The sequence below is a fragment of the Epinephelus fuscoguttatus genome, linkage group LG22 (genome assembly GCF_011397635.1).
Source record: "Epinephelus fuscoguttatus linkage group LG22, E.fuscoguttatus.final_Chr_v1".
Classification (NCBI taxonomy): Eukaryota; Metazoa; Chordata; class Actinopteri; order Perciformes; family Serranidae; genus Epinephelus; species Epinephelus fuscoguttatus.
Genome location: NC_064773.1, coordinates 36,533,942 through 36,548,951, shown reverse-complemented (window position 1 = coordinate 36,548,951; position 15,010 = coordinate 36,533,942). Strand labels below are relative to the sequence as shown.

The window sequence follows — 15,010 nt, the reverse complement described above, 5'->3', positions numbered from 1 at the left end:
GACATTCTGAGTTTTTTGTTGTTTTTTTTTACAAAGAAGAGGAACGTAACAGGGGATTTTTGGTTGTGCGTAGACCCTACACACGTAGCCTTTGCCGTTGTGAGCATTTTTACCTCTGCGGTGGTGTATCTGTGTCACTATGCAGTTACACCTCCAAAAAGCTTGTATAAATTAGCCTAGCGATGAGCAGAGATTTCCTCTGCTCATATGAAGCCAGGACAAATCCTGAAGTATATATATATATATATATCCATAAAGGATAGATCACACACAAGACTTATAGTAATATTTTAGTGGAGGTTTTACTGTCTTCACAATTTATTGTTTCTTATCTGTGAAATACAAGTAATTACAAGCTTCATTTCCACTGAGGGAAATGGTGTCAGCATACAAAAACAGACAGTAGGTCTGCGTCACCGCGACGTGTAATTAAAGGGGATTTTTTGGGGAGGTGCACGACAGGCTACAGCGTAGGTTATTGCATAGGCTCTACGTCGACGTGGAGCCTATGCCATAGCTACGGCATCGATTCAACACAGAAGTATAAATTAGCAAGTCTCACGACCTTGTGCTTTGTGTGACCAAATTCAGATAAGTTGTGTTTGTTGGTGGTCAAACAAAGTAAATGAGAACATTTTGCATAGATGTTAATTTTTCTAAAAGTCCGCCTATTTTAAGAATGGGTTTCTAGGTCTCTAAATGTTACAAATATCAAGGTATTCATATCCAGGTTTTTCTAGTAGGTACAGCAACTCCCTAACTACAAACTTGTCTAGTTCCAAAACTCTCAGAATAGAATAGAATAGATTTTATTGTCACTGTACAGGGTACAACGAAATTATGGGTGCTCAGCCCACGCAGTGCAAAAGACAATAAAAAAACATACATGACATAAAACACCTACTGGTATAAAAAACAATAAATAAAACTGACAAATTTGTGCGATTTAGCAATAAATATAAATATAAGTGCATGATTGCTGTTTAGCACAGTTGAGGTAGGTATTAGAGTTCCAGGGGCAGTGGCTGTAAGTGTGTGTGTGTGTGTGTGTGTGTGTGTGTGCGCGCGCCTACACGCCTACTTTACGCCTACTTATATTCGCCGAAAATCTGGCAGTGTAAAAGGGGCTTCTCTCTCTCTATTTATCTTTGTGGATTTATTAACTCTTACCCTTTGTCTCTGAACCGACAGAGGTTTATGCGATATTGTATGCTTTCTCACCTCTGCTGCATACACAGGGTTGTTTAAAATCAAAAATAATTCAGAATCAGAAATATATACTGCTAATATTTACATGCAATGGTCATTCCTGGCTCTGCAGCTGCCTCTAAATTTGTCATTGAATTGTTGTCATAGTCTCTTTCCTTTAATGAAACTTTACTATCATTTAATAAAACTAAAGCTATTTAAAACCTGTGAGAATGCACCAGAATTCAAGAAATGGCATCTATTTCTTTAAAAAAAATTCTGGGGGAGGACCCCCAGAGCCCCAGTCTTATTGTCCTCCCCACATTTGGAAAGCCTTCTCCACTTTGAGGGTCCAAGAACAGAGGGATGTCTTATGCTATAAAGCCCTCTGTAGCTAATCCACTACAAAATGATGCACAAATGTAACACATCTGTGGTTTGCAGTAATGTAAAATGCCAATATTTTTCTCACTTTTTGGGTTGAAACTGCACCTTCACTACCACTTGACAACTTTCCTGTTAATTTCCTCTCTGCTCTGATCGCCAACACCTGTCTGCTCTGAGTGCATCCACCATCACTCTCTCTCTCACTCACTACAAGCACACGTCACTGTGCTTGTAACGTATTAAACTGTGTCAGTACTCTACAAATATCGATTAAAACACCACATATGAAACACATATACAGGTACATATGAATCTATACAACAACAAAAAAACACAGTAGCATTAAAAATTCTGATATTTTAAAGCTCCTGTCAGAGCCATTTCTAGCGGTTTCCTATTATTTTTTGAGTCACTTTAATGCGCCACATAACCTGGCACCACAGGAACTGCTAATTAAAGGGAAATTTTGGTTTATTTCAACCTGTCGTCCTAAATTTGTTTCAAGTGACTAGTGACATAAAAATAATACTTAGCATGTTAGCCGTTAGCCTAGATACAGCCGGGGCGCATTAGTAGCGTCAGACCTGTTAAAACGTAAGTGAACAGGCATACCTTCAAGTGCAACGTTAGTCCACTAAACAAGCTTTTTTCCACAAAGACCGCCTCATATCGTTAGGATAAATGTCAGAGAACATATAGAAAACAACATGTAAACGTGTTGTCTTACCTTACCGGTGTGGTGCCGTGTTTGTTTATCCCTCTAGCTCTGCTTTCCAAAGCACGGCTGAAATATATCTCGCCAGCTCTAGATAAAGCCCAGCTGGATACTAATGTTACTCCAGGTGGAGGTGTCTCGTCCTGCATTTATCCTAATGATATGAGGCGGTCTTTGTGGAAAAAGCTTGTTTAGTGGACTAACTTTGCACTTGAAGGTATGCCCGTTCACTTACGTTTTAACAGGTCTGACACTGCTAATGCGCCCCGGCTGTATCTAGGCTAACGGCTAAGATGCTAACTATTATTTCTATGTCACTAGTCACTTGAAACAAATTTAGGACGATAGGAGATGGGTTGAAATAAACCCAAATTTCCCTTTAAAGGCAGGTGTGCTGAAGTAAGTGTGGAGCATGAAAGACGTTACAGGGTTACAGTCTTTAACTGCTGTGTGTTTGGTTAATCTTAGTTTATTGTTTGATGAAATCGTTTAATACCCCAATGACTTGACATTTGTTTTTGTAAAGGCCTGTTTATTTGGGGAATGTTTGTTAGGGGATTTTTGTTTTTGCTTTAACACAGTAGTCAAGACAATCAGTTTATAGTGTCATCCTGCAACTCTCCATACATCCTACAAATAAATCAACTCTTAAACCAACCAAAGCAACCTGGATCACCAAAACAGTGAGTACAATTAAACCAAAGACAGCTAGTTGATTATATCTCCCATTATGACGTCTGTGGGTGGCTATTTTTGAACTTATTTGGAAGCCGCAGTAGCTCCTACTAAATTTCATAAACAAAGCCTTCGGGGTCAAGCTTTGTGGTCAGAGTAGCAAACGTGCTGTGCAGTAACAACCGTAATGTACTGAGGAGGTGGATTAGATGACTGTCATTTACATACAGCCCATAACAAAAACTATGTCAGGTAACAAACTGCGTCGGGTTCGGACTCAAAAATCAAAAAGTCTGTCAGGTTCGGACAAGGCTCGGTTATAATTGTCTCAGACTCGGGTCCGGTTTGGTCAGAAAAATACGGTCCAAGCCGCACTTTAGTGTGTTCACCTGTGTGTGAGTGCACGTGTCTGTGTGGCGCGCCCCCCTACTATAATGGTAGGGGAAACACTGGTAGCTATTTTTACACTGCCTCTTCAAGGCAGAAATTTCACGCTATTATTCCACCTTGCCATGCTGTGTAAAAGGTACAATCATGGAATGGGGGGACAGACTTGTCTCGCCTTTAAGCCAACACTGGAGGTGGTAACAGCACCGAAGTGACATCTGTATAAACAGGACAGTCGGCAGGATGGGATCATGGTCAGGAGGGGTGGGACATTTTGACTACGTGTTATATGTGCAACTTACAGCAGGAGATATAGAAAGCAGTTGGCAGCTAACTCAAAGAAGAGAACAGCAGCTGAAAATGTCTGCAAATTGGGAAAACAATGAGGTCCAGGAGCTCCTTACCCTCTGAGCAGAGGACAAGATCAGATGCTATATAACAGGGAAGGTAAATTATTGTTATTATTGTTATTGTTTATAACGCGCTGCCGACGTGTATTTTACATGTCACACTAGAAGCTAACTCTGTTGTGTTACATATCACATCTCTTTTGCTGTCATGATCAATCAATCAATCAATCAATTTTATTTATAAAGCCCAATATCACAAATCACAATTTGCCTCACAGGGCTTTACAGCATACGACATCCCTCTGTCCTTATGACCCTCGCAGCGGATAAGGAAAAACTCCCCAAAAAAACCCCTTTAACGGGGAAACAAAACGGTAGAAACCTCAGGAAGAGCAACTGAGGAGGGATCCCTCTTCCAGGATGGACAGACGTGCAATAGATGTCGTACAGAACAGATCAGCATAATAAATTAACAGTAATCCGCATGACACAATGAGACAGAGAGAGAGAGATGCAGGTAATGACAGTAGCTTACAACAACATTATTGAAAGTAATAATATTATATATTATTACGTTATAATTCTGGCTACTGTGGTACAATATGTTGAAAGTATGTATTAATATCTGGCAGTATACATGTGTGACAATAGTCATATGTGTATAATAACAGTAGAAGTATGACTAATGACTAATGATGGCAGCAGCAGCAGGAGGCATCTGGCAGCATGCTGCCTAAAATCACACACTGGAGCAGAATAATGCTGCTGTTTTGTGTAAAAATGCAAAGAAGGTCTACAGAAGGGAAGGAGAAAGAAGCTCTACAGTGCCATCTCTGTGTAGAATGGGCTGGTGGTGACAGACTTTTTGTGTTTATAGGGCTGGCCCTTTCTTTGCTGCATTCCAGCCAAAAATACCATGTTCGGATTTCAAACGAGGTCACTCAGGTGTGTCTCTGAGCGCAGCTGACTGCATCAAGGCCTTTGTGGGAGACATGAAATGTGAGCGTGCAATCTTGAGGCCTGGGTGCACAAAAAGGTTACCACTCACAGGCTGAAAAATGGCACAATACAGTAGCTGAACAGAGCTGCAGTCTCAGCACAGACACAAGTACACACACACACACACACACACACACACACACACACACACAGACTCTGAAATATCCCAGAGGCACTTCACAAAGAAACCAAACAACCAACCCACAGAGCAAATTGCCTTATTAGCTGCGCTGATGTCAGCAGTAACAATGCCTTTAAAGGAGTAGCAGACTCTCAGACTGATGAGGCAGATTGGATGTGTCACAGGCACACAGTAACCTTCGGCTCAAAGTGAATTCACAGAGACAAGACTGAGGTGGAAGGGTACAGATCCTCGCTCACAGCTGTCAGCGAGCAGCGGCTAAACTAAACGAGTCGGCTCTCTCAGCTGAAATATAACAACAAGCGTGACAAGCTCCATTTGGCACGGATGACCCATGTTTCACCAGCAGGCTGTGTTTCTGAGTCTGCAGCAATGTGCAGCAATGTTAGCAGTACAGGGAATCTATTGTATGCTGCTATTTGCTTTCAAAACCCCTTTGTTCAATTTGAAAAACAAACTTTTGCTGCTCATGACTCAGTATTTCAGGCAGGCAGAGTAACTGTCAGTAAGCATCTTGAATAACTTGAGTGATACTCTAATGTGAGCTCTCTATGACGCCAGCAGTCGTTTTGTCAGATTAGTTTTTTCCTTTTTCCAAATGCTGGATATGTTCTTGTGCATGAGGCGGTACCTGCAACCCAATCGGTTTGCTCAGGTAGTCCACCTCCTGTGTGAGGAGGAACAGGACGAGCACTGCCAGAGCCTACAAAATGACCTTGTGTTTCAATGTTTCTGACCAAACTGTCAGAAACAGACTCCATGAGGGTGGCATAAGGGCCTGACGTCCTCTTAGTGGGACCTGTGCTCATAGCCCACAGCTGGTGGCCAATAGCTTGATTGGCCACCAGAATTGGCAGATCCGCCACTGGTGCCCCGCTCTCTTCACAGATGAGAGCAGGTTCACACTAAGTAAGTGTGACAGGCGTGAAAGAGTCTGGGGATGCTGCAGTGAATGTTATGCTGCCTATAACATTATCCAGCATGACTGGTTTGGCGGTGGGTCAGTGATGGTCCAGGGGGAATATCCTTGGAGGGTTGCACAGATGTCAACGGTATCCTGACTGCTGTTAGATACCGGAATGGAATCCTCAGAGCGGTTGTCAGACCTTACACTGGTGCTGGGTTCCTCCTGGTACAGGACAAAGCCTGGCCTCATGTGGCCAGAATGTGTAGGCTGCCCTCTACATGATCGCGCATTTACAAGTCTCCTCTGCTCTCTGTATCACCCCGATGCACATATGCATTTGATTTGATTTGTTGATTTGTTTGGCATAAGCCATATAGGCGGTCACCTAGGGCGCCACATGCTGGCGGGGGCGCAGCTGCAAACCCTCAAAAAATAAAATAAATAATAAAATAAACAGAATAAATAAAATAAAATAAATACTAGTAATAATTTACAGCCCCGACTGTCGCCCTTTCCTCATGCTCTGTCTTGAAAAAAAAAAGAACAAATAAAAAAAAAGTAAACAACAACAACCCTCCTGTGGGTTGTCATTATTTGACCTGACCCTGAACCTGTCTTGCACCGTGCTCAGTCACGTCACTGTGAGTGAGGGGGGTGGGACGAATTATCTGTACGCATCTCAGTTAGGTAGGTTGTTGTAGGTAGGTCAAAATTTGTCAAATTATTGGGTTATCACCATGAAAAGACCTCCGAGCCCTCAGGTGCGACATACAGAAAGCGGAGAAAAGTGGAGGCGGAGGTCCCAGTATCGAAGTATGTCATCTTTTATAATATTAAAAAATGCCCTTTGACTTTTCATTTGTACGGGCTAGCAGCTTGCGAAGCTGAAATAAAGCAAAGTTGCCTAATAATGCCACTGTAGATAATGATGTGATCACTGCCAAGGATTGAATTAAGCTGTTGAGCTGGTTTATTGCTGTTTTTATCTTTTTAACTACTGGCTGTTTAGTGCTCCTCCTCTTACTTAGCACATTAGATACTGTGCTGAAATTCGATAACAGATAGGGACAACTGTAAAACTAATGTGTGACTATGTTATTGTAGTGCAACCTCTTTTACTTTAGTAATGCAAAATCACAACTAGATAATTTATGTTATGTTGAACACATCACTGGTGCAAGTAGTAGTCTGTCTGCTGCAGCTAAATGTTTTGCTTGTACTGTACAGTAATAGGTAAATCTACTCTACATCTGTCCAGATGCACTGGGAAAATATTTGAACGAGAAAACCCAAGAAGCTGCTGCAGAGGGGCCTTCTCTGACATCTCCTCCGCTCGATGAAGAATGTAAGTTTAGCCAATTATTTGTGGTCTCTGATACACTGCTATGTTGTCATTTTTATTATTATTTTTGTTGTTGTTATTAATATTATTATTATAATGTCATTATTGTTACTGTTGAATGTTCCAGTTTAACCTTGTTACTAATTACAGTAAATGTAGGTCAAATAAAATAAAGTCTATTTGTACAGTGCCTACTTTATATGAAGTAGAATGACACAACAGACTTCATGAAGTGATGTAACAGTATGGATGTACTGTATGTTTGAATACAGCTACAAGTTACGCAACAAGCAGCAGCACGGCTGGATTCAACACATCACTCACTACCTCACGACTTCCAGTGAGACACAGCCTGAATCAGGTGAGTTCTGTAATTGTATGTTACTGCTGCAGTCATGTTTCTAATGTAAATATGGCCAAATCCAGAGGCATTTTTGTTGTTTCTATCAAATATATCAATCAATAATATCACAATATTCACATCACTTACACATGCAACTCATCATGGCCTGTACATCTGGAATATTTTTGTCCATTTGTCCACACATGGAGGCTAGGAAAGTCTATTTTTACAATGTCAATAAGTTGGCCAAGCCTTAAAACATTTCTAAACCTCCATAGTGACAGAAAAAAATGGGAACTGTAGTTTGCGCACAGATCCCAATTTTCATTTGAATGCAATATTGCCACATATTTGACTTTTTTAAAATTTCAATTTTCAATTTTAATTCAATTTTATTTATAAAGCCCAATATCACAAATCACAATTTGCCTCACAGGGCTTTACAGCATACAACATCCCTCTGTCCTTATGACCCTCACAGCGGATAAGGAAAAACTCCCCAAAAAAACCCCTTTAACGGGGAAAAAAAACGGTAGAAACCTCAGGAAGAGCAACTGAGGAGGGATCCCTCTTCCAGGACGGACAGACGTGCAATAGATGTCGTACAGAACAGATCAGCATAACAAATTAACAGTAATCCACATGACACAATGAGACAGAGAAAGAGAGAGAGAGAGAGAGAGAGAGAGAGAGAGAGAGAAAGAGAGATGCAGGTAATGACAGTAGCTTACAACAACATTATTGAAAGTAATAATATTATAGTTATAGTTCTGGCTACTGCAGTACAATATGTTGAAAGTATGTATTAATATCCGGCAGTATACAAGTGTGACAATAGTCATATGTGTATAATAACAGTAGAAGTATGACTAATGACTAATGATGGCAGCAGCAGCAGGAGGCATCTGGCAGGACCACGACAGCAGCACAACCACACACGTCACGCTATCCAGGCACCGCTGCGATATGAGTTAATCTGAGAGACAGTGGAGCACAAAGGCTCCGGAGAAGAAGCCGAGTTAGTGACATCCAGAATGGCCGAGTTAGCAAGATGCAGTAATAGAATACGAGAGAGAGAGAGAGAGAAGGAGAGAAGGTGCCCGGTGTATTATAGGGGGGTCCTCCGGCAGACTAGGCCTAAGTCAGCCTAACTAGGGGCTGGTACAGGGCAAGCCTGAGCCAGCCCTAACTATAAGCTTTATCAAAGAGGAAAGTCTTAAGTCTAGTCTTAAATGTGAAGACGGTGTCTGCCTCCCGGACCGTAACAGGAAGATGATTCCACAGGAGAGGAGCCTGATAGCTAAAGGCTCTGGCTCCTGATCTACTTTTGGAGACTTTAGGGACCACGAGTAACCCTACGTTCTCAGAGCGCAGAGTTCTGGTGGGATAATAAGGCACTATGAGCTCTCTAATATATGACGGAGCTTGACCATTTAGAGCTTTATAAGTTAACAGTAGGATTTTAAATTCAATTCTGGATTTTACAGGGAGCCAGTGCAGAGAAGCTAAAACAGGAGAAATATGATCTCGTTTCTTAGTTCCTGTTAGTACACGTGCTGCTGCATTCTGAATTAGCTGGAGAGTTTTTAAGGACTTACTAGAGCTACCTGATAATAGAGAGTTACAGTAATCCAGCCTTGAGGTAACAAAAGCATGGACCAATTTTTCTGCATCTTTTCAGGTCAGGATAGGCCTAATTTTCACAATATTACGCAGATGAAAAAATGCAGTCCGTGAGGTTTGTTTTAAATGAGAATTAAAAGACAAATCTTGATCAAATATTACTCTGAGGTTTCTTACGGTAGTGCTAGAGGCCAGAGCAATGCCATCTAGAGAAACTATGTCATCAGATAAAGAGTCTCCGAGTTGTTTGGGGCCAAGAACAATAACTTCAGTTTTGTCTGAATTTAACATCAGGAAATTGGTGCTCATCCAGGTTTTTATGTCTTTAAGGCAGTTATGGAGTTTAGTTAATTGATTACTTTCTTCTGGCTTCATCGATAAATACAACTGTGTATCATCCGCATAACAATGGAAATTTATAGAGTGATTTCTAATGATGTTACCTAAAGGAAGCATATATAGAGTAAATAGGATTGGTCCAAGCACAGAACCTTGCGGAACTCCAAAACAAACTTTGGTACGTAAGGACAATTCATTATGAACGTGAACAAACTGAAAACGATCAGATAAATAAGATTTAAACCAGCTCAGTGCAGAACCTTTTAGGCCAATTAAGTGATCCAGTCTCTGCAGTAGAATTTGATGGTCAATTGTGTCAAACGACACACTAAGATCTAATAAAACAAGTACAGAGACAAGTCCTTTATCTGAAGCAATCAGAAGGTCATTTGTAATTTTAACTAGTGCTGTCTCAGTGCTATGATGCACTCTAAATCCTGACTGAAATTCCTCAAATAGATTATTATCATGGAGAAAATCACACAGCTGCTCTGCGACTACTTTCTCAAGGATCTTTGACATAAAGGGAAGATTAGATATTGGTCTATAAAAGGAGTCCATTCAAGAATACCAACAGTATCTATTATTAAAATCTGTTTTACATACTTCTATTATTATGGTAAAAGTAGCACAATAAAATATATTTGATGACAAATACAATTTACGGAGGAAATATGGCCTCAAATCAAAGTATAGTGCAACTATCAATATTTATTCAAGTTGTCTACAGGACATATTAAAGCTGGAATGGCTAATCCCCCTTCAAAAAAAAAATATATTAAACTGAGATGAACCCTAATCCTGCCCAGGGCACCGAAATGGCTAGAGCCAGCTCTGCCCCCAATGCTGTAAACCTAGGGGAAACACTGCGAAGGCACTGATGCAATTGGCTGGCCCTCTCATTCCTCTGGCCTAAATCCAGTTGAGCCCCTATGGAATGGAATGTATTGGTGCATCCGCCAAGTACCACCACAGACTATCCAGGAGCTCACTGATGTTGGTCTTCAATCATCATGTTTTTTTATGCTACCACAACAAACATGATACATCATATTTGCTCCCCTGCCTATCCAAACTCTATCCAGGGTTACAGTGTGTGAGCACGGCATTGTACCTGCAGGGCTTCAGACCATGACTGCATTTTGCAACCACGAAGCTGGTATTAGTCTGTAAACATCAGATAATTAATAATATTAATTGTAAAATAAGAAATCAAAATATATCAGTATGCGATTCCTTTACTTTCATATTAATATAGTTTTCAACTATGCACAACACTTAAACAGCATAATCAAAGACCTAAAATTTATATTTGGCTTTTGGTTTTGGGGTACCACCCCCTGAAGTTTTACTGGGGCCCCATCTGGCCACCCCTAGAAAAGATTTCTTCCACTGGTTCAGGACACTGCTGGTTGCTACCCCACCAACAGCACTATTTAACAAAAGTTGGCATATTCCATTTAACACATGGTTACAACTAGCTTAACTGGACACCGAGCATGAGAATCATCTTAAATAATGTTTTCACTACTGCCATGATTTCTGCCTGCTTTGACCCAGGCTGGCAGTACACTCCTCACTAAATGTAATTTGGCATCCTCTCAAACTGCTGTTGAATGCAGCGCTGCAGGCTAATTTCTCTCCAAGTCAGTTCACTCTCCAGCTTCCACACCAGATGGTGGAGCTTCTGAGATGCAGTGGATGCAGAGAAGATGAGAAGTCAAAATCTTAACACTTAAATTTCTCTTTTATTTGAAATATACTGCAAGTCTTTAAACCTTACGCTCTGTGTGTGTATTGTGTGTTTGTTAAGGCCACAGCGTGACACTACTGTGTCTCCCCCCTCCTCTATCTCTTTTACAAGAGGTCATAACCCCATAGGTCCTGAAGGAGAGGTGAGAGTTTACACTGGGAGGCCAGACAGGATTCCCAGGGCTGTTAAACATGCCTGAAGCAGACAGGGGCTGCCTGGAAGTTTATCTGATGGCCAACGATGGCACTGCCATGTGTGTAGGAAGAAAAGGGAGAGTAAAAACAGGAATAAAATAATAAGATAGGGGATTACGAAAGAGGAATGTAGTCATTCAAAAAGACGGTAAATAAACTGAGGTAGAGATAAGAAGAGGGGTTGTAAAGGAAGCAAATAATGCACACACTACTCACTAGTATCCGTCTCACCTGTGTAATCACACATAAATACACACTGTAGCATTAAAACTTCCATCCCAGCTCCTTCACGAACACCCTGCTTTAGACACCTCCTCTTCAATCATAACATCCTGGACACAGCACCCTGTCATCACCACAACAGAATAAAACATCTACTTTGTGTGTGTGTGTGTGTGTGTGTGTGTGTGTGTGTGTGTGTGTGTGTCTGTATGTGTCTGTGTTGGGGCAGAAGCTGATGCAATGCCTGTGAAGATTGGCACCACTCTGGAAGCAGGATCCAGGGGTCCTTGACATGGGTTTTATGGAGTCTTGGTTCAATTTTTATAATCAATTCCCTGCCTGAAAGCTCATTAAATGATGTACAAGAGAGCAGAGGTCTCACTCTGCATAAAGTTCCTGCAACAGGATTCAAACTTCAACATAAAAGGGAAACACAGTTGAGATAGGCAGTGCTGTTGCCTCACGACTGGGGCCCCTCTGTGTAGAGTTTGCATGTTCTCACCGCATCAGCGTAGGTTTTCTCCTGGTTCTCAATCTTCCTCCTACAGTCCAAAGACATGCAGGTTAATTGGTGACTCTAAATTGCATAAGAAAGTGTGAATGTGAGTGTGAATGGTTGTCTGTCTCTATGTGTCAGCCCTGGGATAGTCTGGTGACAGGTCCAGGGTGTAACCTGCCTCTCACCCAATATCAGCTGGGATAGGCTCCAGCCCCCCAGTGACCCTGTATCAGGATAAGCGGTTACAGATAATGTATGAATGAATGAATGAACAAGGTTGATTTTGCAACTATTCTACTTGTTCATGTACAGCAGTGGGGTCTGGAATTAAAGCCAGTGTCAACAGTGCAGAGTGTGGTCCAATTTTTGATATGTTTAACAGTTGCTGACACACAAAAAGTTTGATATCCTCTGTTCAAACCCTTTCCAAAGATTGATTTAGTCATTTAATGAGATTCTTACACACACAGTGATCAGAAAAGAGGAAGAAATGTTGATATAGAAACTTATTATTTTTAGTCAATCCTGCTCAAAAATGTCAAAAATGTTTTTGATTTTGACCAACTTCTTAAATATCAACTGACTTAGACTTTAATGTAACAGAGATCATTTTTATGCTAAAAAAAAAAAAACTTCTTTATTTTAAGCATTATTCACTAACTCTATGAATCATTTTTAGAGTGTACAGTTCAGTCTGGCCATTTAACTCACTCTAGGTTCTTGAGGAGGTGTATCATGGTAATTTTCTCTGCAGGAATTAGAAATCTCACTTGTCCACCGCTGCCAGCAGCAACTCACAGAGAGAGCCGCTGTATCCTCAGATAAACAGCTCCTGATCAGAGATGTGACAACACGTCTGCTCTGATTTCATGCCGGTGTGGATGATACTCTTGTATGTTTCTGATACTCATACTAGTGTATGTTTCATCCCTCTGTTATACCAGCAGCCCAATTACTCAGATCCATTCCAGTTTCACTTTTCTCTGCTTCCACATCATCACCTAAACTAACACCAGAGCATCGACTTTGGATGGATACTGCAACCTGCAGAATCATAGAATTAAAGATGTAAAAATACCATAAAGCATGATAGAGACTATCTCAGATCAGTCACTGATCACTGCAGACACACTGTCTCCAACAGCAGCATTAAGGGATTAACATTTCTGCTCGGGAATGATTCTGTTTCTGTTAATGGAAAGCAAAGACTCAGATGTTTTTTTTTCCTTTTGCGCTGTACAGTGAACCTGTTGTACTGTAGGTCGGTCGGCGCGCTCCTCCTTTGCGCGTCTGAATGCAGGGTTGTGTGATTTTGGTGCACAGATAACTTCCGTACAACGCACGCGTTTCACATCCATCCAGGGGCGTTGATTCAGTAAAGAGAGTTTGTCAAAGCAACATTTCAGATCTCCTGATTTAATATAATTGGGTGCAAATGCCCCTTTGGGAACCCCCGCTGGGTAGCGCGGAGAGAATTTTCTTTGTTGCGTGACAAAATGTTAAACAGCTCTCCAGGCACGCACAGAGTAGAGGGGACATCGGCTTTAAATGCTCCATACATATGCTTTATTTTTAGGTGTGGACTCCAAATTGATTTTCCCATTATAGCTTGGTCTTTGCTCTCACTGTGACATTCTCTAGGTGGATCAAATGTGGATCGCTTTAGCCTGCCCACGTTGCCAACCCCCCGTGCCGCCCATGCACCGATTCCCGTCGCCAAGCCACGTTTCAACAAAGACAAAAAGCCAGCCCTGCCATCTCCGTGCCACTTGTCAGCTGAGGGGAAGCGAAGGAAAAGCGCCTGGCTGCGCACACATCCAATCACACCTAAACCCCAGACTTCCACCAAGAAAGACCCGCTCAACAAAAGCCGTTCAAAAGCGCAACAAGACAATTAATCAACACAAAATGTGCCCCACGAAAGATTGATTTCAAACGGTGGACTCCGGCTAGATGCACGGAGTGCATCAATTATTTATCCGCTGCGTTACAGTACTGCCGTAACAAATCGATGTGTCAACATGCCAGGAGGCTGCCAGACAAGATGAAATACATCACACACATAGCTACACACACACACACACACACACACACACACACACACACACACACACACGAGAGAGAGAGAGAGAGGAGGGAGATCCTACCTGGTTGGAACATACTTTGGAAATAAAAGATGACCAGAATTATTGATCCCAAACAAGTGGCAAATAGCATCCGGCATATCCTGCTCATTCTCATCAATTCACTCAGAGTCTGTTTCATGACGGGACGGAGAGGCTGCGAGTGCTGCTCGCCTTGTGGGGGAATAAAGGGCCGCTCTGCTGAAATCTCCGTGGCTCTGGCGGTACTGATGTGCATAGTCCGCCAGTCAATGAGCTGAATCCATCCAACATGGAGCGTACCACTGCCGAGCTGCCAGAGGGGGGGGGGGGGGGGGGGGCGGGGTGAGGGCACGAGATGGCACCTCGACTCTGAGAGAATGAGCGCGTCCAGATGTGGGCTTCCACTCAACAGCATCACATTAAAACCTGTAATTTAACCAGTCTTAAAAACGTTTTACACACAGACAGAAATAGAAAAAAAACTTATTTCAGAAGTAGTTGCCATATTTTCCACAGGTAGAGAGAGGTGTAACTGCATCAGATTGTCCAGGTGTTTGTTTTTTTTTTCCAGTGGTAAAAGACTCAGATCCTTTATTTAAGTAAAAGTAGTAGCCAAATACAACAAAATAAACATACTTCATTAGCTATAAGTAAAAGTCCTGCGTTTAAATTTCTACTCAAGTCAAAGTAAATATCATCAGCAAAATGTATTTAAAGGGCCAGTTCACCCCAAAATCAAAAATACATAATTATCCCCTTACCTGTAGTGCTACTTATCAGTCTTGATAGTTTTGGTGTGAGTTCCCAGGTGTTGGAGATACTGTCCATAGAGATGTCTGC

General features: G+C 41.7%; 1 protein-coding gene across 2 annotated transcripts in view; it reads right to left on the bottom strand.

Annotated features, from left to right (window-relative positions):
• Positions 1 to 14,399, bottom strand: part of chst11 (carbohydrate (chondroitin 4) sulfotransferase 11) — a 343,304-nt gene extending 328,905 nt beyond the window's left edge. Inside the window, exon 1 of one of the 2 annotated variants that reach the window (XM_049567108.1) lies at positions 14,213 to 14,399. In XM_049567108.1, the coding sequence (XP_049423065.1) occupies positions 14,213 to 14,330 (118 nt within the window). In that variant the 5' untranslated portion in view covers positions 14,331 to 14,399. The remainder of the gene's footprint in view (positions 1 to 14,212) is intronic. The other variant, XM_049567109.1, reaches the window with a different exon arrangement.
• Positions 14,400 to 15,010: the final 611 nt, after the last annotated feature.